Source organism: Sander lucioperca, chromosome 21 (genome assembly GCF_008315115.2).
Source record: "Sander lucioperca isolate FBNREF2018 chromosome 21, SLUC_FBN_1.2, whole genome shotgun sequence".
Lineage (NCBI taxonomy): Eukaryota > Metazoa > Chordata > Actinopteri > Perciformes > Percidae > Sander > Sander lucioperca.
The window spans coordinates 25,613,512-25,635,062 of NC_050193.1; the positions used below are offsets into that span (position 1 = coordinate 25,613,512).

At 41.1% G+C, this 21,551-nt stretch overlaps 2 protein-coding genes across 9 annotated transcripts in view; one reads left to right on the forward strand and one right to left on the reverse strand.

The window, feature by feature from the left end:
- Positions 1-6,397, forward strand: tmem98 (transmembrane protein 98). Its single transcript, XM_031318656.2, has 7 exons — positions 1-243; positions 2,190-2,436; positions 2,670-2,801; positions 3,260-3,293; positions 3,381-3,496; positions 3,585-3,644; positions 4,023-6,397. Exons 2-7 carry the CDS (start codon positions 2,306-2,308, stop codon positions 4,222-4,224), a joined length of 675 nt encoding a protein of 224 aa, XP_031174516.1. The 5' UTR covers positions 1-243; positions 2,190-2,305; the 3' UTR covers positions 4,225-6,397.
- svilc (supervillin c) overlaps positions 5,618-21,551 on the reverse strand; it is a 24,220-nt gene continuing 8,286 nt past the window's right edge. For 5 of the 8 annotated variants that reach the window (XM_035996741.1, XM_035996739.1, XM_031318653.2 and 2 more), the window contains 27 exons: positions 20,771-20,916; positions 19,733-19,961; positions 18,764-19,368; positions 18,389-18,515; positions 16,887-16,934; positions 16,695-16,757; positions 15,624-15,698; positions 15,419-15,512; positions 15,129-15,161; positions 14,837-15,035; positions 13,550-13,716; positions 13,336-13,455; positions 13,113-13,249; positions 11,872-12,019; positions 11,461-11,606; positions 11,131-11,306; positions 9,977-10,121; positions 9,509-9,827; positions 9,231-9,382; positions 8,440-8,542; positions 8,138-8,345; positions 7,900-8,033; positions 7,657-7,812; positions 7,291-7,434; positions 7,088-7,200; positions 6,824-6,979; positions 5,618-6,615 (listed from right to left, as the gene is read on the reverse strand). In XM_035996741.1, the coding sequence (XP_035852634.1) occupies positions 6,526-6,615; positions 6,824-6,979; positions 7,088-7,200; positions 7,291-7,434; positions 7,657-7,812; positions 7,900-8,033; positions 8,138-8,345; positions 8,440-8,542; positions 9,231-9,382; positions 9,509-9,827; positions 9,977-10,121; positions 11,131-11,306; positions 11,461-11,606; positions 11,872-12,019; positions 13,113-13,249; positions 13,336-13,455; positions 13,550-13,716; positions 14,837-15,035; positions 15,129-15,161; positions 15,419-15,512; positions 15,624-15,698; positions 16,695-16,757; positions 16,887-16,934; positions 18,389-18,515; positions 18,764-19,368; positions 19,733-19,961; positions 20,771-20,916 (4,233 nt within the window). In that variant the 3' untranslated portion in view covers positions 5,618-6,525. The remainder of the gene's footprint in view (positions 6,616-6,823; positions 6,980-7,087; positions 7,201-7,290; positions 7,435-7,656; positions 7,813-7,899; positions 8,034-8,137; positions 8,346-8,439; positions 8,543-9,230; positions 9,383-9,508; positions 9,828-9,976; positions 10,122-11,130; positions 11,307-11,460; positions 11,607-11,871; positions 12,020-13,112; positions 13,250-13,335; positions 13,456-13,549; positions 13,717-14,836; positions 15,036-15,128; positions 15,162-15,418; positions 15,513-15,623; positions 15,699-16,694; positions 16,758-16,886; positions 16,935-18,388; positions 18,516-18,763; positions 19,369-19,732; positions 19,962-20,770; positions 20,917-21,551) is intronic. The other 3 variants (XM_035996737.1, XM_035996736.1, XM_035996738.1) reach the window with 3 other exon arrangements.

Consider the following 21,551-nt stretch of genomic DNA (forward strand, 5'->3'; position numbering starts at 1 on the left):
CTACGCACAGCTCACTCAGCACCTCGAGAGGCGCGGCTACCCATGGGCAGATAAGTTGCAGGGTCGCGCGCCGGAAGGTTGTTTAAACTGAAAAGAAAGAAAAATTTGATCATCAGTCACTCACCGACAGCGCGTTCACGTCCCAGATTTGGAGATGTCGGTGCCGTCTCCGCGCGCCTGGTGGCGGAGAGAAAAGTATTTTGTCTCCTAGAAGGAATCGAAATAAAAGGACAAAATGTTTAGGTAAGTAACCTAATCAATTGTTTGTTTGCTTCAAGTCAAACGTGTTGTTAGTTAGAAGGCAACCTTAACTATCGATTCTGTCTGTATTTGTAAGACACAGCGAACTTGGGAAACTATACTTGTGCCAGCGCGCGCTGTTCATATTGATCTATTCGTTGAGGAAAAATAATCAACATGATGCATTGTTTATTGTAGACGTTTATTGTCTGTTTTGGTTATTTCATATTCAGGCAGAACAGGGACTTTCTGATGTTTGCCATGATTATGGTCCTCAAATTGAGACCCAGACCCCCCTTAAATAAGAATCTCTATGTGAGGTGCTCCGCACAATTATACATGTGTATTATAATTGCAAAGCATACACACCATTAAACCAACAAAAGGGGTTATTTTAGTGTCACGTTTTTTGCTTTTGTTTCCTTGTGGTGTATCCTGTTTCAGAAACTAGTCTGTGCAGTATGTTTTTTGCAGTGGTATTCAGATCATTTACTTTAGTAAAGTAATACCATAGTATAGCTATAGATAAAAGTACAGTACAGAAGTATTATCAGCAACGTTTACTTAAATAATATATTATTACTAATTTATGTTGTTTAGTCTTATCAGCATTGGGTCATAAGACGATCATAAGGGTTTGTCTAATGTAATATATGACTCTGCAATGTAACTATAATATCTATCAAATGTAGTGGGGCATTGTCTTAAAAGCTCATGTTTTGTATGTAAAAGCTTGATCTAAAAAGTTACTAAAGCTGTCAGATAAACGTAGTGGAGCAAAAAGTACAATATTTCCTTCTGAAATAAAAAGTTTAAAGTAGTAGAAAATTAAAATACTCAAGTAAAGTACAAGTACCTCAGAGTTGTACTGCAGTAAGGTTTAGGCTTTAGGAGAAATGTTCATTTTCTGTATGCTAAAATACCTCAAATCACTGCATTTATCTTTGTATGTGTTTTATTTTAGCATAGGGAGTTCAAGCTTTTCAGATAAACTGGCCTGTGAAAAGAAAAGGGAGTCAGAGGGGCAGGAGAGAGAGGAGAAAGCTCTGTATAAAACGGCGAGTGTAACACAGATTAATCTGATTAAAGAATTACAGCATTCCATGGCAGAATCTCACATAATCATCCGGGCAAAAAATGCAGGTTTACAATGTTGTAATGTTGAAAGTTCAGCTGCCCTGTGGTCATGTAACAACATAGAAACTGTGTCTCTGCTTTATTAATGTCAGGCCTAATTATTACAAAATATACTCTACTGTACCCAGAGAGCTGTCTGGTTAGCCAATGACAGCTTTCCTCCAGATAGTTTACACACATCCATTGTAGGTGATCTGGAGAGGCAGAACGGGTTAATGAGTAACTAGACTTGGTAGAGAGCAGGTAGGCTATACTTTAAACTCTCCCAGAGAGGCTAAATGTTGAAACATGTCACCCTAATTAAACTGCAAATAATCCAAAAGTAGCCTACTTCAGCCGGGACTGGAAACATCAGATGTTAAGAGGTCAAAGTTATTGAGTTTTTTTCTTTGGGTTTATGTGTGTGCATTGCTGGAGCTGCTGATCAAACTGAGGAAACAGGAAATCTTGTTGACTTTGTGGCCGCCTAAAGTTCAATAAAATGAATGCAATGTTTGTTGTTAGTTAGGGTTGCCCTGATTTCACAAAAAAGTATTTGTAGAGCCAACTCTGTTCTCATTATGCTGTATGAAGTACAAACAAAGAGCAAGTGCACTTTTTATATACTCAGATAAAGATTAGTGTTACGTGTGTGCGTTGCAGGTGTGCCACTTTAAGAAACAGACAAAACTCTGCTGATTGTATTCTCTTCTCCCTTGGTTCAGAAGTGCATTGTGTTTCAACAAAAGTGGAAATCAGAGAAATTTCTGTCACTCTTGTCAGATTTGATCGCCCAATCAGACTGAAACCACCAATTATTCTCTCCTCGACAGATAAGCAGCCATCCGTAACATCCATAATCAAGCTCGGACAATCAGACAACCCTGATTGGACTCTTTTCCTCTCGAACGAGTTGCTGCCTGCTGCCGCTGTGGGAGCCGGAGTCACCATGGAGACAGTGGTGATCGTGGCCATTGGGGTGTTGGCCACCATTTTTCTGGCCTCCTTTGTCGCCCTGGTGGTGGTGTGCAGACACCGCTACTGCCACCCTCATCACCTGCTGCACCACTTCGACTCCAAGTCAGTGAATCAATAAAGCCTCTAAATCTGTTCTGTATCTAAATATGTAAGCCTCTTAATTTACCTCAACAATTAATATCTTTTACTGTACAACAAGTTAACCTATCACCACTAAAACCAGCCCCCCCCCCCCAAAAAAAACAAAAAAAACAACTTGTAATTAATCAATTTCAAAAAATGTAAGTGGTTAAGTGGTTGGTAATCCAGCCTTGCTTCCCTGTTCTGTTTTACAGACCCACGGTGGATCTGATTGGAGCCATGGAGACCCAGAGTGAGCCGTCTGAGCTGGAGCTTGATGATGTGGTCATCACCAACCCTCACATTGAGGCCATCTTGGAGAACGAGGACTGGATTGAGGATGCCTCGTACGTTTTACCAGGGCCGTTTTGTTATGTCTTTTAATGCTAATTTACTCAAGCACTACTAGTATTTCCATTTTCTGCTACTTCATACTTCTACTCCACTACATCTTAGAGGGAAATATTGTACTTTTAATTCCCCTACATTTATTTGGTAACTTTAGTTACTTTGAGAATTCAGATTAATAATACAAAATATGTTCAGCAATAAAATATGATGTATTATTATAGGTTAAGATAAGACTTTATTGACCCCTTAGGGGAATTCACCACTGCACAGTGAATACACATTTTTAACTTAGCTCCACCTTTACCAGCTACAACATTAGATTGATGCACACATGAATGCATCAATAATCATAATCCAATGAAACATAATTGTATGCTGTGGTATTGCTACTTTTAATTAAGTAAAATATGTGGGTATTTCTTCCTACTAATTCTGTGATTTTCTTCTCCTACAGTGGATTGGTCTCTCACTGCATCTCAATCCTAAAGGCAACTGAATTTCTTACTTGCTCCTTTAGTCCATATTTAGTCTTATTTTTATTCACAGATTCTGACACATAATACTTCTACATACAGATCTGCCACACTTTGACTGAAAAGCTGGTTGCCATGACAATGGGTTCAGGGGCAAAGGTCAAAGCACCGGCAAGCCTGAGTGACATCATCACTGTGGCCAAACGCATCAGCCCAAGGTACAGATTCACCACAACTCACTATTAACACATTACTGACTCAGGCTAACCTGCCTCCTCACATCCTCACTATGCCATCTCCTCGCAGGGTGGATGACGTAGTCAGATCCATGTACCCTCCTCTGGATCCAATCCTCCTGGATGCCAGGTAATCACATTTGTTGCCAAATCATTTAAAGGTGTATGACTTTGATAGCTTAATGCAAAGACGTCACCTACAACTCTGATTGATCTGTAAGAGCTGGAGAGGAGCGATTTATCCATAATGTAATAAGCTTTGATATATGCAGAGATAGGGACAGTAATACAAATGTGATGTGTCACAGCAAATAGATGCTACCGGGAAAATGTTATAACTCAAAATTAAATTTAAAGTTTATGCAATCGTTGTGTCCATGTCTGCTCAGACCAACAGACCGATTTTTTTTTTTTTCATTTTAAAAAGCCTTTTGTGAATAAGTGCTTCTCATCCAGCAGCAGCCAAACAGTTAAAATCAAACCCATTTGTCCTTTTCTTCCTCATCAGGGCCACTGCTCTCCTCCTTTCAGTCAGCCACCTGGTTCTGGTCACCCGCAATGCCTGTCACATGTCCGGCAGTATGGACTGGATCGACCAGTCGCTCAACGCAGCTGAAGATCATATGGTGGTTTTGCGTGAGGCAGCGCTGGCCTCTGAACCGGATCGAGGCATACATGGAGCTGACGCACAGAGAGAACAGGCCATCTAGACATCTAAACACAGATACAAACATGAAGGGCATAAAAACATGTCTATTTTTATCACTGGGCTTCTGTAGTCAATTAATACTCACCATGGCACATGTTCTGCCAGACAGTGTTGAAAATGCCTAAACTCATCTACCAGTCCAAATTATCAAGGACACTTCTAAAGGCTGTGCCAATGGTTGCAGGGACTTGACTATGCCTCTCATTTTCACATTAAAAAGCCTTGAAAATAGTTTATTTATCATATTTGCACCAGAAGTGTTTAAGAATACTTTGCATTCACTATAGCTACATAGTAATAGCTGCAAAGTAGATTTAACACATTCAAATACATGTTTTTTTTGTATTTAACCCTAGTTGGTCTGTTTAAGCTGCCTGCGAGAAAAAATGCCTTTGGAAATTTCTTTCTCGGGTGCGCCATCACCCAGCGGTGGGCCTAAATCCAATCTCGCTAGCACTGCACAGTCACATGGAGGCTTAGTCAGCTAATCCATTCTGAGGAAAATAACATCCAGTTAGCCAGTGAACCCAAAGGGGCTCAATCTCAGTGTACCAATGGAACACCAACCTTACAATTTGTGGGGTCAGCGTGATTTGTGGATGTTCTAAAACATCCCTCAGATACTCTTTTTTTACGCCATTAGATCACCAGTCTGTGAGTTGTAACCACACAACAGCTGTAGTTTTAGCCACATCAGCAGCAGAGTAAAAGTTTTTCCAGTTGAGTTAATGCCCTAATGTCCCATTGCTGCATCGTATTATACTTAAGGCTGTTATTGATGTAGAACCATCACTTTGGTCCACACTGAAACATCTCAGCATCTACTCGATGGATTAGCACAAACATTTGGACAGACATTCATGGTTCCCAGAGGATGAATCCTAATGACTTTGACCTTTCATCTAGCACCACCAGCAGGTCTACATTTGCGATTTTGAGTGTCTCAACAATTTGGAATGCCATGGAATTTGGCACAGCTACTCATGTTCCCCACAGGATGAATCATAATTACTCTGGTAATCAATTTTCATATAGCGCTGGTAATTTATCAAATGCCTGCATAAGTAAATACATTGTCATCAGCCTGTACTTTGTGTTTAGTGGTAATTGGTAAACATTAAACATCAGCATGTTAGCATTGTCATTAAGAGTATGTTAGCATGCTGATGTTAGCATTTAGCTCAAGTACAGCCTCACAGAGCTGCTAGTATGGTTCTTGTTTTTTTCCTGTGTGCTTTCTGAAAGTCAGTGATAGTCAGTGAGTCAAGAAACACTTTAATTCTGACAACAAAAATGTTTAAAAAAAAAAAAAAAAAAGGTAAAATGTTCTATCAAATTCAACTGTAGCTGCTGTTTCTATCTACATTCCTCCAGGAATAAGGATATTATACAAATACCAAGTCGAGCAAGACATTTTAAGTACATCACCATTAGCCATTATCAGAAATATTGAGCTTTAACACACATTATAGAGAGATACAGTATATCTTTGTGTATCGTTGTGTTGAAGCAGAATTATCATGTTGTTTTGGGGCCAGAGGGATGTTATTGGAGTATGTCTACCTGCTCTCCCATGCATAGCTAATATTCAATCCCCAAGGAGTCCTAATAAGGCATTACCCACAGCCACAATGAACACATGGGCTTAAGCTACAATACACATGGCACAAACCCTTGTACACACAACGCTGGCAAATAAATGACCACATTAGTACATCATATAACACACGACTGTAAAATATACATCATAGATTATGGAGTCAAATACACTTTTTTAAAGATTTTGGTGACAGTCAGGAAGAACTGTAGCTCTGAGCATGCAGATGTTTGGATGCAAAAGTATCGATCAAAGAGGAAACCTTTAGAAAGTGGTTATCCTTTTATTTTATTTTATTGTTTACATTGTTTATTAGCATTGGTATTTTTTTTATGCACTCCTTTGTTTTCTTATCCATATCCCACAGCTTGTTACTGGTGTCCTTCCCTCACTCGCACACTCCTTTGTATTTTTTTTATCTTTCATTGATTTATACAGATAAAATTAAGTTTCATAGGAAAATGTGTTTTTTTGTTGTTGCTCTGAACAATAGCTACAGAGAAATCAATGTCTGATTAAAAAGTCCACACACTCATACTAATTTGACATAAATAAAAGTGAATCTCTTTCCTCTTTTTATTACGTTGGAAGCAGTCCTTTGTGCAGCAACATGGTGCTAATACCCCCCTGCCTTCTTCCCTTCTTTGCGGAGGAGGAAGTCCCTGCTGCAGGAGCGTCAGTCAGCCTCCATTTGTTTTTCCCTGTCTAGCAAAGCAGCCCTTTGCTTTTCTTCAGATCAATTTGCTTCCAGTCTGGGAGGGAATCATATTCATCTCTCTTCATTTCCAAAATAGTCTGAAACATAATTGTATTGATTTATTTACGGCAAAACAATGTAAAAATCAATTCATATAATAAAATATAAATGTTAAAGTTTAGACTAAACTTCCACTCAGGGTTTAACATCAGATTAGAAAAATAAGAGCATCTATTTTTATTTGTAAAAAATATGGCAAACACTGCAGCCTGCTGGTTGAAAGACATCACTGCTGCATCACTTTACCTGGAAGTCTTGATCAGACAGGTAGACTTCCAGGCGCTCGGGGTCCACTCCTTCAGGTAATGGGCTCCGCAGCAGCTCCTCCAGAGGGTACTGGGTCTTCATGAGCTGGGCCAGGGCGTCCTGCACCAAGGTCAGCTTCACCCGCCCCGCATCACCCTAACACACAAGAGACAGAGATTTGGCTATGACTGCCAGCAACATACTGTATTCATATCTAGACTACAAAACAGCAGATGTATAGATATAACTTCATGGAGTTGGTACCTGTGTGTGGGGTCCCAGGCTCCTTTCCCAGCGGGGGAACACGTTAGTGAAGGTGAGAGGTTCTAACCCCTCAAAGATGAGGTAGGCCTGCGGTGGCCGCCTTGGGTTCATCTCTGGGATACATAGAAAAATCATCATTGTTTTTGTAAACACATAAACAAACCAGCAACCCTTCACTTTCCTGTCGAGCAGCTTCCTCCTACCTTTGCAGTACTGCAATGCCGTCTGCATGGCACACCTCCTCTCGTCATGCCAGCAGCCCCAAGCTGAAGCCGAGCTCTCTGTCTGCTCGGGCTGACCCCTCTGCCACAGGTAGACTTCCAGACGGTTGTCAAGCAGGAACAAGGCTGGCAGACAGACAACAAAGTTATGGGATATATTAGACAAGAAAGTGGAAGTAGATCAGATTGATATCAAATTAAGATTGATTTAGTTTCTGTGGGATGTTGGCGGCAAGAAAAAAGGAAACAGCAAAGAAAAGGTTTGACATTGGCGTACTTGAAGGATTACAGAAAAAAAGAACACATTTTTTTGTGTATTATGTGTGTGTGTGCTGAGTGTGCTCTCACCCGGCTGTGGTACAGAGTACAGACTCTCCTGGACAAAGGGCATTGCCATCACAAGCCCCGGCAGCCGCGTTGGACTCAGCATCTCTTTGGCCTGGAAACTCCCAGAGGAGGCGCTCAGGTGGAAGAGGCGAGGGGTAAAGTTATACTTTCCTGGATCTGACAGAAGATAGTTTTTTTACTGTGATTTTAAAGTTTACAGGGCTCTTCTGGGTGGAGAGAACCAAAGTAATTGCTGTGTTCTACCTTGCAGCATGCAGTCGTAGGCCTTCCTGTCCATTTGTCCCAGCGCTGTCCAAAAGTCTGCAGGCTCCGAACCTTCCTCCACTACCTGCACTGTCACAGGGCTGCTTTTACTGAGACCCAACTCTAGTGGACACCTAATAAACACGTAAAATTCACAAGCTGGAAAATGATTTGACCCTTCGATTTTAAAAAATATCACTGGATCCTTTAAAAAGCCCACCCAGTGTATGTGACTCACATTTGAGTGAGATGCTCCACTACCCTCTTGCTGACCACTCTGGAGCTGCTAGGAGCTTTACAGCCAGTCCAGAGATACAGTACTCCCTGCTGGCTATTGAGCAGGACAACAGAGCCCCTGGACCTCAGGCCTGCACAGCAGCAATCCACTTCTAACAGAGAGCCTTCCTCTGGGAGCTCTCCTCGCACACAGAACAGACGCCACTCTGCTACAACAGATATATATTTTTGTTAAATCACATAGCAAAACAACGAAATACAGCATGTATAGCAAGACAGAAATATGCCCTGACTGTACAATACCTGCATTCGTGGAGGGCTCCTCTCGCTTGCCCTTGTGAATGGCCAGGCCTCCCTGGAAAAGCTGCAGAAAACAGGGAGGTTCCTTTCCCTGAGGTACCACCATCTTCAGAAACAACACAACGAACACACAGGCTATAAACAACAACAGTCCTGCTGGAGGGGAGCTGAAAATGTCAGCATATTGTTCTGGCCTATATAACTCAATACTGGTAAAAAAAAAAAAAAAAAAAAAAAGAGAAACGTCTCTAATTTATAGAAATATTTTATATTATGGAAATATAATGGTTCAGCTGGGCACTTCTAATATTGGACCCTTTAAAAGGCAGCAATATTGTAAAAGGACACATGGAAGTAATCCTGCTTGCTTTCAGCTATAATATATGAATGAAGAAGCCAAACAATAATGTCAAACAACATAGAATCACAACCAAATTGATTATTTTTAAATATTTAATATTAATAAAATATTCCTCTACATCTTATTAACTTGTGATTGCTGTTGGAGCAAAAAACATTTTATGAAAAGCCAACACATTTGCATCTGTCAAACTGGTTACTCCAATGTATGTGTATTTTGCATGTAACCCCTTATACTGCATTTTATTTACCAACTACAGACCTCAAGTGAAAGGAAGTAAAGTATGTTTCCATCAAAATGTGGTGAAATAAAAGTATAAAAAAGCACCAGAGGCATACTTCAATACACTACTTGAGTAAATGTTCTTATAGTGTTATTGCTTTAGTGTGTAGTCATATATATACGAGCAGATGATCTGTTCTGAAGGCCTCACCTCCGAGTCTTCATGGTTGTTTATCCCAATAGACAGGAAAGCAGCAGTGTCCCGTCCGCTGACACTGGAGTCACGGCCCCGCCACAGGAAGAAGGCAGTGTATTCTTTTTGTCCGGGACCTCTGCTACACTCATCAATGCTGTTCATCTCATCTACAGCAGAGAAAATCTATTTACATTTGTATTTTAGGCATTTTTGTAGTTTATGTCCAAATCAAATCACACTGACAAAATCTACAGAATAAGCTACAGTGAAGGTAGATATCATGACTCACTGACCAACAGTGTTGATGCTGTAAGTCCAGCGGATGACGTAGGAGTCTCCTTCGTAAAGCTGTCCGGTGCTTTCTACAGGAATTTCACTGTCATCAAACTCCTGGACATGCCAGGTGTCCACAGTAACTGTTTTCAGCTCCATCTGACGTCCTCCCTCCAGCGTGATGACCCCATGACCCCTCTGGACATCAACGCCAGAAAACACATTATGGACCAGGCTGTCCCCTTCCAGTGACTGACCCGAAACTAGAACCTTTGCGTCACAGGCGCTCAGGACATCTGGTGACAGGGACACGGACTGGGAAGACTGCACTGGGATGGGCTATGGAGAGATGGAAGTTTAAAAGCTAAAACAAAATCCTAAAAATCCACACATGGAGAAATCACTGTTATCTTCCTGGTATCAATCAACAAGCCTGAGTATTGTGTGCGCCGCAGCCTGACTTTTGAATGTTACACTGTGAGATGAACCTGTGTCTTCTTGCTCACCGCAGCAGCTTCCTCCATGCCTCCACTCCCGCCTGTCCAGTCCAGGAACTTCTCCCTGAACAGAGCTGTCTCACTGTGCTCTGAGACACAACCGAACAACGCCCAGCTGGGACGCCCCTCTCCCCTCCTGAGGACAGAGTTAGAGACTTATAGAGGGAACCCATTTATAAGAAGTATAATTACAGTATAACGCACCTTAATAGACAGTGGAAATCATTACTAACTGTTTTGTTTCAGACTGAATACAACACTAAATAATTCCCTTAAATCATGCTATGCTATAATGTTATTATGCAAATCTCTTTACATTAGTATTGTCGCACACATAGGTGCATTCTGGGGCTTTGGAGCTTATAGAGTATGAACCTATGGCTGTATACACTAAATGGCCAAAACTATGTGGACATGCCTGTCCCTCTGCTGCTCTTTTTCATGATCTGGTCTTGGTCCCTTAATTGGAAATTAAATCTTATTGCTACCGCATACAATGATATTTTAGACAATTGTGTGCCTTCAACTTTGTGCCCCCCTGCACAGAGCCAGATCCCTGACCTCAACCCCATCCAACAGCTATGGGATGAACTGGAACATGACTACGAGCCAGACTTTATTGCCCAACAACAGTGTTGGATCTCAATAATAGTCTTGTGGCTGAATGGGAGTAAATCCCTGCAGCCAGGATCGGAAATCTACACAGAAAAGTGGAGGCTATTATAGCAGCAAATTAATGCCCATGGTTTTGGAATGACACGTTCAACAGGTTTCTGTCTACTTGCTTGTCTAAACAACTGTCTTTTGCCAGCTGCAGTATGTCAGTGTGTCGTGTGGACTTACAACAGCATTGACAGCATGTCAACAATGCTGTGTGCAAGTGTGCATTACAAGCCATTTGCTTTGGTTTTAAAGACCAACTGCAGACTTGCTGCATGCACAGTAAACTTAATGCTGCATCCTTACTGTGTCTAGTTTGAATTACATCCATTGCTTTTATTGTGTCCACCGCAATGTTCAATATGTGTAGTGAACACTTACAGCTGTACTCTACTGTTTTTGTAATGTGTCCTAATATTGATATGCTGTTATCTTTCATTGTGAAGTACGGACTGAAAGCTTTACCGCCTGCAGTGTGAACTTACAGCTGTGTGTTCGGGTTACACTGCGTGGGATCCAGTGGATTGACTCGACAGTTGGTGTAGTCATAAGCTCCGACCCACACTTGATGAGTCAGCTGGAGAGCAACATTCTTCCTGCTGAGGGAAACATCTTGTCCATGCCACAGGTACACCTCACCGCCAAAATCAAACACCAGGGCCTGGACACACACATAGACATGTACAGTATGTGCATATAATCTATGACATGATCAGCTATTAAAACTGACTGTCTGACCTAAAATCAATTAGAAACAACACAGTAAATGACTCGAATGATCAAGGAAACAGGATAATCCAGAAGAGACCTCTGACCTCAGTGGAGCCCAGCAGGGAGATACTGGGGATGGAAGCCCAGGCCTGTTCATGAGGCACCAGTTTGTTCTCCACAAGCCTGTACACACAGTTGGACTCCACCACACCACGCTCGTAGATCTCATCCTCCTCTTCTGCACTGGCTCCTGTAGGGAGATGCAAACAAAAAAACATGCTGCACAGTCCACATGTACACAGATCCAACAGATCTTATTTTTCCAGTTGTCATTTTTGTTGTCTTTTGTCACATTGGATGAAAATATCAGCTAATTTGTAAATGTATATAAGAACAAACGGGTCTTGGTCTTTTATAATCTGTCCTTGTTACAGATGTTAACAGAAATGTTAAAACTCAGTCGTCCTAAAACATCTAATCTACTCTGGGAAAAATTAACGATTTTGACCTCTAACCTCTGTATTGTGTCCTTCCTCCTAGAAGGCTCCAGAAGTCTGCAGCTAGGCTGCTGTCACAGTTCAGCCCCTCCTCCAGGTGGACCATCTGGGGGGCCTGACAGCCGAGATCCCTCTGACTCTGGATGGATGATGCCAGCTCAGAAGCCTGAAAAAAAAGATCAGTTTCTAATACCACGGCAGAACACGCATACGTAATTACTGTACGTAGTAAGTTACACAATACTTTTACTTAGGCATTGCGATTTCTGACACTTAAGAAGGTTTTGCACATACGGTCTATGGTTTTGCAACAGGTGCTGCACCACATTCTGTGGCCCATCAGATGCTGTGACTCAAATAGGTATTTCAGTAATATTGCTACTGCAAATGTTTATATCATACTTGATTTTGATAGCATCCAAAAATGGCACCATCATAGTATTTAGATTTGCAAGTCGCAAGTTTTGATATGTGCAATTGCAGATACTGTAGTGTATAGACATCTATCAAAATAAAGGCTGTGCTAAAAAACATTTGCAGTGGCAATACAGCTAAAATTCATAATCAGGTCGCAGAATCTAATGGGTCACTGAATTCAGTGTAATACCGGGACAGTTTAAAGTGAATTTGCGAACCCAGCAATTCAATTCAATTTCACTCACGAGTTTTGCAAAAAAAACAAAAAAAAACATTTTTTTCTGTCGTCTGAAACCTCCAACATGGCAAAATTATCAGAAAGGAACTGAAACATATTTTGGAATTTAGGAAATCCGTTGTAAACTTACTAAACCCTGTGTGTTATGTGCATAATAAAGGAGAACATGGATGTAGTCCATTACCTGGGAGCAGAAAGCATCACAAAGCATCAATACTGCCAGTGCTACCTCCAGAAACAGTGTTAATATATATTTACTGCATGTGTGCAAAGTGCATTCCATGCACAAAATGCTCCTTGGGGTCCTATTTTATGCATTTTGTGGCATGATTTTTTTATCAAATAGTTACACTATCATTACCATTTCAATGTGTAACACCCAGAAAGATATTCTTCTCAAGCACATAAAGTGATTTTTTTTGGCATCTGGGCATATGATTTTCAAGTAAAGCATCTTTAAACAGTTTCACCAAATTTGCATTTCATGGCACAAAATGTCTTATACCATGATACCCTGGCATCCTGTAAATGTATGCTAACAACATACTGTCTTGATCCCCACTTTAGAAAATGAAAACATCACAGATACTGTCCTCGGTGGTACCTTGGCTTTCTCTTGTTCATTGGCAAACTCTCCGCTCCATAGGATGCAATGCTCCGGGGTGACCAGCAGGAAGCAGTCTCCACTGTTCAGCGACCGCGCTGAGGGCTCCACCAGACGCACCTGGACATGCCGCCTACCTGTCAACACAGGCACTAGTTAATATAAAAACATGGACACAAAGACATCATCATGAGGACACTTGTGCACACAGATCTTTTCTGACCTTTGATGTGAATGAGCATCAGGCTGCTGAAGGGAGGAGAAGACTTGATAGCATCTGAGGAAGAGATGAGGTCTTCTGATCTGGAAAGATGTGAATCAGCCACCGAGGAGTTCTTGGACTCTGTGGGAAGGGAAGAACACACGGTAAGGAAGCTGAATAAGGAAGACAAAGTAAAAAGAAAGGACATGAAAAAAGAGGATATATTCCCACTCACTCTTCTCTGCTTGGGTGCTCTCCTCAGCAGCTGTGTTGACTCTCTCTCCCATGTAGTCCTGCCTGATGTCGTCCCGGGCAGCGAGAGCCCTCAGAGGATTTCTGGAGCCCTGAGTCCGACGGGACGGACGCACCGACCGCCGGTGCTCTGCTACCGCTGAGGTCAGTCTGCACCACACATACAGGACAAATACAGCTTCACACCGACCGTATAGACAGTCTTAATGAGGATCTGCTCTAAATATTAGTTATTATATCAAAAAGCTAATGATGTGTTGCTACCACTGTGACGTCATTGTGATCAGGGCCAGAATGCATAAAGCCGCACAGAAATGTATGATGAGAAGTCTTTAAAAAGATACAAGGTCTGTTCCCATATCCATAAACATGGAAGAGTCATCCAAATCACGACATGGTGGATTCAGCACATAAACCACATCTAAATCAAATTTAAAAAGCGTTAATAGTTATCATATTGGCCGGGCTATGAAATACAAACAATTTGGTGAATTTGAATAAGAAACAATGAATAAGAAAACATAGACATGACTCACTGTAAAAACATATACTTGTCTCTGTTTCAGGAAACCACAAACAGTTAATTGATTATCTGTTTGATTCACATACAAACAATATGTAGGACCTTCACAGATGATTATCACTTAAATTTGCAAATCTATCCCTCTTTAACTGATTTATATAAATAAATAATCTCCCAAATCTAATATTGTCAACATAATTAATATCATGGGGAATGTTCAATATGTATTTCAATATATTGAGGAATATCTATCTTGGAGAGAAATTAAGGTGTGCATGTAGCTGTCCAGACACATCACCATTGGAGGCCGGCTACTGGTTGATTCAGTCCTTATTTTATAACTTAGAAGTCACCGCAGACAGCAGTTAAGAATCACACTCAGACTTTTTAGACAAAGCTCCTCATTTCTAGTTTTTGCAAAGATTTTTTTGGCCCATAAGTCAAATTTGTGGACCATTTTTAAAACAATTTTTAAAAGCTTTATACATATCTGATAGTGGTCTGATAGTGAACTGTATAATTACTATTTGGGATCTGGTGCAATTTATCTTCAAGTTAATTTTGGGACGTGTCAGAGACTAAAGAATACTATAGATTATTGGTTAGATAACTATAAATTCCATTCAAAAGAAAATACCTAAAAACAGACGGGTCCCTCTACCACATCCCTGACTGTTAAATAGATATTTATAATACAGCGATAGCAAAGGCCAATAATCTTACAATCTGTGGTAAAACCAGGCTCACATGGGTGTGTTGGTCTGGCAGAGGACACCCAGGTCATGCTCACTCTCTGCAGCAGCGACGTCTCCAGGGGGTGGGGGGGCGCAGGCTGAGGGAGAAGGCTGATCGCTGTAGAAACCAGCATCAAACGTGTTTGATTCATCCACAGGCATCTCCTCCTTGACCTCATGTGGAGCCACTGAGAGCGGAGAGCTCTGTGGAGCTGCAGGGGGACGGGACAGGAAATGTTAACTTAAACTACTTTATGAAAAAGACTATAAACAACTTATATCGCTGAGCCTTTACGTGATCTCACCTTCAAACTCCATCCCAGTCTGCATGGAGATTTCTGTTAAGCAAATAGAGCAACAATTTAGAGAAAAGCAAACAAGAAACTGGTTTTCATCATATGAACTAATGCAGCTCTAAACTTCATATGAGCATGTTGGAGCTTCAGAGGAGTGTCCCTTATTATGAAAGGTGTCATTTCTGTCTGATTCTGGTGAAACAGGTGGTAAACACAAAGTGCACGAGTCAGAGACACAAACCTCCTGAGGTAAAGACAGATAATCAGAGTAGAGAGTAAATCAGAGCAAGTAAACTCACCTCTCTTGGCCATACATCCAGCCTCTTGCTTTTTCCTGTTCTGCTCTGTATTCAATTCCTCGACTTGGTCCATCTCGTCATCAACTTCCTTAGACTATACAGCCAGAAAAAAATGTGTTATTGTAAGACACAGATGAGCTCTTCTGTAGATCGTAAAACGTCAAAAAAATATTAAAAGATTTAATCAAATGCCGACCAGCATCACCTTCTGTCTCCACTGAGGCTGAATCTGGTTCTTGGTAGGAGAGGAGACTTCTTGTGCCTCAAAGGACAGATTTGTCTGAGGATGAAAAGAGAATACATGGATAATGAGGTAACAGGTGAGTTCTTTAGAGTGGGACTGTGCATGACCAGGGGGAAAATACTATATGATGCAGAACAAAAATTAAATGAATCTGAATATTTAGGAACAATAAACAAATAAGATAGCAAAGCTATCAAGATATAAAATGTATTTAGGCAGCAAAACAACACATAAAGTACAAGATGTACAGACTTTCTTTGACATGGAAGAAAAGGACAACTTTCACACTGTTTCTATTACATTATATCATATTGATAACATTTTACTTTATGTCTTATTGTTTTATGCTGCTCTGTATATATATATATATATATATATATATATATATATATTTCAGCGTCTTATGGCACATTTACATTACACACATTACACATTTACAGGAACAATGATTAATGTGCATTGTCCTAATAAATAAAGAAAAAAAAAGTAAAATGTGACGTTTTAGTCTTAATCAGTCAAATCCCAAAATATTTATTAAATATATACTGTCAGTACAACAGGAGAGACTCATTGTGTCTAAAAACTCCATTTGAGCAACAGAATCTGATGGGAAACATGAATGTCATGTTGTTGATAATGTTAATACAACTCGAACTTGGCTCTTTTTTGTAACAAGTTTCTCCAATATTGTTGCAGGTTGTTAAAAATCTAATTGGGAAGGTTGGGTGTGGAGGTCTGACAGAAAAACAAATTATAAACCACAAGTGTGAGAGAACTACAAGAGTAAAAGCACAGGATTAACAGAAACAAAATGGAAACTGTGAAGTGAGAGCTGCGATGTATCACTTCAGAAGAGAAAAACACTCCGCAGGTGACAGAGTCGACTCGTTAGCGCGAGTGAAACTTCACACATCTGTAAACATCACAGCCACGTGAAACTGTGCAATGACAAAACTTTTCACTGCATACAAAACACTGCAAACCAAAAAAAAAAGCGCCATTAATCTGCCATGCAGCGGCTCAGACAATTACCTGATTGAAACACATGATATATTGGGGTGTACTGCTAGAATAGACAGAGGCAAAGACGGGTTCCTGGGAGAGAAGAGGAATTAGAAGAGAGAGGGGCACGCTAAAGCTATGGTAAAATTAGTAATGCATAAAATCTTCATAATGGAGATTTAGAAGAATCTATGCATTTCAAAGCATTAGTGGAGGACTTACCCAGGACTGAGGGTTGACACTCTCCACATAAAGGTTTTCTGTCCCTTCCTGCAGAGGGAAGTATGGGGGGAAACAGGGGGGTAGATAATAAGAAAATGACAAATTAAAATGTTGCTACGAGTACACACAGAAACTAACAGAACAAGAAAGGAAAATTAATACACACACATACATGTGTACACACACACACACACACACACACACACACACATCACCACGGTGCAGCTGAGATTATAAGGTCATAAAAGGTTCAACATTTAACCACCTGAATAATCGGTGTGTTTACATTCCACATAATGCTCTGAGACAGTCAAACCCCTCTCAGTACATAAACACTAACTAGTCTAGAGATATTCCCCAGTAACTTTAGTCTGATCTCAAGACATTTAGCACCTACCAAATCCAGAGTGCTGTTGCTAAGAGATGCTATATCTGGTTACATTGGAATAACAAATACACAGAGATCTAACCACCTGCCTCTTCTCATTCTGGATTCGAGGATGGCAGGAAGAGTGAACCCAACAACCTCTACATGCACTTTTTTTCCACAAAGCCCAGCGTGCTTTCCCAGAGAGTTATCTGTGGACATTTTGTAGTAGTTTCTAATGTAATTCAAGCTGTTTTACAAATCATGTTAAGTCATGTTAAGTATAATTTTCTTGATACCAGTGGCGAGGCTTGCCTTATGCTTTCCTGAAAAGAAAATAATACTGACAGGAATCTTGCTACCCTGCGTCGTTGGCCGAATCTATCTCACTCTTTTATTCAATCATTTAGGCAACTGTGACTGCACCAAAAGGACAGGTTTCTCTATGAAATATGGTGGAATGGTCCTGTGGGCAGTGACAAATTTCCCAATTTGACAGAACACCAGCCAAGAACTCAGAAAAGACAAGTGGGAATTTCAGACCACTCTAAAATACATTGTATTAATTAAAGTGTGACGGTTTGGTTTCAGAAGTGTCTTTGAAGTGTCATCTATCTTTGATTGACGTTCAATTTTTAGATTAATGACTTTTTTTGTTTTACATGAAAACTGCAGAAGAGTTAGCAGTATTTTTATTCTCGGAGTAGTGCATGCAGGTCTTCCTCTCAGGCAGCAAGTAAAACCTCCACCGATCAGAGGGTAGAGCAGTAGTGTCTATGTAGCCTGATCTCAACATATCAATATGTTTTTTTATCAACATCTCTCTTCTCACCACTGATTTTAGCAACTTGACAGTACAAATATTCTGTTTAGAAAGATTTTAATAAGTAAATCAAACTGAAACCTTAAAAGTGAGGGGGACAAAAATGGATGTTGAAAAGTGAAATTAAACTTTATCTCTCTCTGCTGACAGTCTAAAACCCACTGGCTCCAAACTGGACTCTGAAAGGCTTAGAGATTATGGGGAGGCAGAGAGTTTCCCCTTTACAGACAAGAGGCATAGCAGCTGCTGATTCTGCAAAGTCATCACAGACCTTTACATTAATTAACAGTGTGACGTGTCTTTGTTTCTTACTTTAATTCTGCTGGTGTTGGTTGTCTCCTGCAGTTTAACGGTGTCATCTGCCAGTGTGACTTGAATATGTCCCATGGCATTGGTCTCTTCATTCATCCTCTTCACACTCTCTTCCTCATTCTGCTTCCTTTTAGACAGATCACATATACAGTATATGAACCACAAAATATATCAAAATACTACAAAAAAAACTTATTTCGGTTCAATTTGCATCCTAAAACTGATGAGAGATGATGTTTGTGCTGGTGACATCTGTAAATCTGATCATTCTTGCAGCACCAAATACATGAAGTACTCAATGTTCCCCCCAAATATCATTTTTGTTCTCATAATGAGGCAGGTATCAGCCCATCTAATGTAATTTCAGACACTCACTGAACTCTCCCAGTGGTATCTGAGCTGTGTTCCACAGAGGGAACCAGCTGTTCCTGCAGCTTTATCTGGCAGGGCCTCTCCTCCTGAGGAGCATCCTGCTCTGACATGGCTCTTATTGGTGTACAGGCAATGGTTTCCCTCCTGGTTCGAGCCCTCTGCCTCCAGGGAGCGGCAGTCAGCGAGCCTCCCTCCACACCTGAAGCCTTGCGTCTCTCTCTCCGCGGTGCTGCAGACATTTCCTGCTCCTCTGTGCTCTCCCTCCTTCCTTGTATCCCTGCTTCTTCGCAACCTCCACCATTCTGTTCATGGCTGGTTGGTGTATCTGTCTGACTGCCATCCGTCCTGCTCCACTCTGAGCCTCCAGAGCAACTCTTCTTCAGGATTCCTCTCAAGACAGGCTCAGAGTCGTGGCCCTGCTGGCCCTGCTGGCCCTGCTGGTCCTGCTGGGTAGGGCAACTAGGCTCCCCAGGCACAAGACCGGTGTCAGGTCTTGGCTTGGAAAGGCGTATCTCACTGGGTTTTAGGTTGACAGACGAGGCCTGCTGTCTGTCGGACAGATGAGGGCACAAATAGAATGCAGGAAGCTGTACGGGGCCTTCTTGGAGCTGAACAGAGACGAGGCACAAGGGTGAGAAACAGGTATATATCAGTGTGTATATATATATATATATATATATACACACTTGTATTCATGTATTTCTTCAAATGATTTGTATATGCGACCGGAAGACATTTGCTAAATAAGTTTGTGGTGTAACTAACTAACTATAGATAATTGTTTAAAATGTACTTGATTTTTTGAAACACGCTATATATTCTGAGAGGGTGTTTTATTGACTTTTTTAACCAAGTTTGAAGCTTAAAAGCCATCACTGTCTTCTTTAAAAGAACTTTCTTTTTCTTGTTTGTTGACTGTCTGCCTTTTCTGTTATTTTTGTATAAAAGAGGTGGTTTGGCTCGTCTACTCACCAGGTTGACCTCCTCCACAGTGATGGGTTGTGTGCGGTACCGAGCCCCCTTTTGCCTTCGTCTCTCTGGGGGCCCGTCAGCGGGGCTGCCCCCTTGCCTCCCCGGCAGGGACAGTTTGTTGAAGAGGGCCAGCTTCTCACTCATGCTCAGCTTGCAGCTCTCATCGGCATCCTCCACTGACTCAGCCTGCACAGACTGGGACTCCACTGTTGGTGCTGGTTTGGGGGCGCTGCAGGGAAACATGAGCACACTTAATAAAAACTTAAGCTTATAATTGCAAGATAAGAACAATAATAATAATAATAATAATAATAACAATAATAATACATTTAATTTATAATGCACTTTTCATCAAAGATCTCAAAGTGCTAAACAAAACCAATAATGAATTGATCTTACTAACAAGTATTGCCTGTGTAGCCTGGTATTTCGTCTTCCATTGTCAAAACTAAAACACATCAGTAAGCTGCACAGTTGCATTGAGTGATATGCTCCTTTATTACCATAAACATGCTGGGCACTGTCGTTTATTTTGAATCAATCCCACATACACCATCCTGCTGCCTAAAATATTCACAGCACCAAATGTGTATCATTCCGCCACTGAAAGTAGTCCCCAATAAATGCACTATTTACTTCCGTTTTAGGAATGTTTGCTAATAACTACAGTGCCCAGCTGGTTTAGGAAATGAATGAGCCTTTAAAAAATAATGGAACTATATATTTGTGACCTGTTTTTAAATATTTATGTCATTGTTGACAGTAATGCTGGCTTTCTTCCTTTATTCGGATCCCAAATAGTTGCTAACAATGTAGCAACTACTCTTTAAAGCTTTGCTCTTTAAACACGTAAAGTTCATCACCCAAATGGCTAAGCTAAAAAACAACAACCATGGAACAGATGTCTAAAATAGTGCTAATGCTAATATTAGTTTGTACTGTGCTTAAAACTTTTTAGAATCCAAATATGCCTCTGTATGTATTCCTAGCGCTGAAGCTAAAGTCTCCCTTCATCTGGCCACTTATAGGCTTCCCCACCTGATTGCCACGATTTCCTCACAGGTGATTGGCTGGGTTAAAAAGCGATGGTCGTTGCCACGGCGCACCCTGCGCTCATGAGAGATGCTGCCCGAGCTAGGTTTCAGGAAAGCCGAGGCCTCAGGGGCAGCAGATTTCTCCAGCTCCTACAGATGAGGTGGGGAAACATTTCAATATCAACACGACATCTAACCATAACATTTGTTCCTTTTCCACAGGTGGACCCCAAACATTCAGGTCAGTCTCCACCTGCTAAATAAGTAATAAGGGAGACCACAAAAATGGCAGTGAAAACTCTCCCCTCTTGATGTCTCCTGTTCTATTTGTATGAACAGATGGAGGGAGGGGAAGTGGGTCAGATAGCCGGTGAATAAAGCAGCTAGCTATAAGGTGGAGCGTGTTGGCTGCATGGATAGAATGCCAGCCCAACAGGTCACGGTGTAACCAGAGCTCTGCTGGCTTCAGTTACCTCCCCGCCTGCCTCCACAGAGTAGCAGGCTAATTATACACACCACTGCTAAGGTTTTTAATGGTAATACCGTGTCTGGCACATTTTCACCTGACGCTTCATGACTAAAAGTGTGCAGGAGGTGAAATGTAGGAATGGAGAACTGTTGAGGGGGGAAATCCATAATGTGCTTTATCTTCTGTATAGAGACAAAAAACTGTGTGTTTATCACACTATAAATTTAGTCTTTCTTTTAATAAGTACAGACACACTGTAGCATCAGATTGCACCTGTTTGACCATTCATATCCCTCAACACGATCAGGTTTGTGTT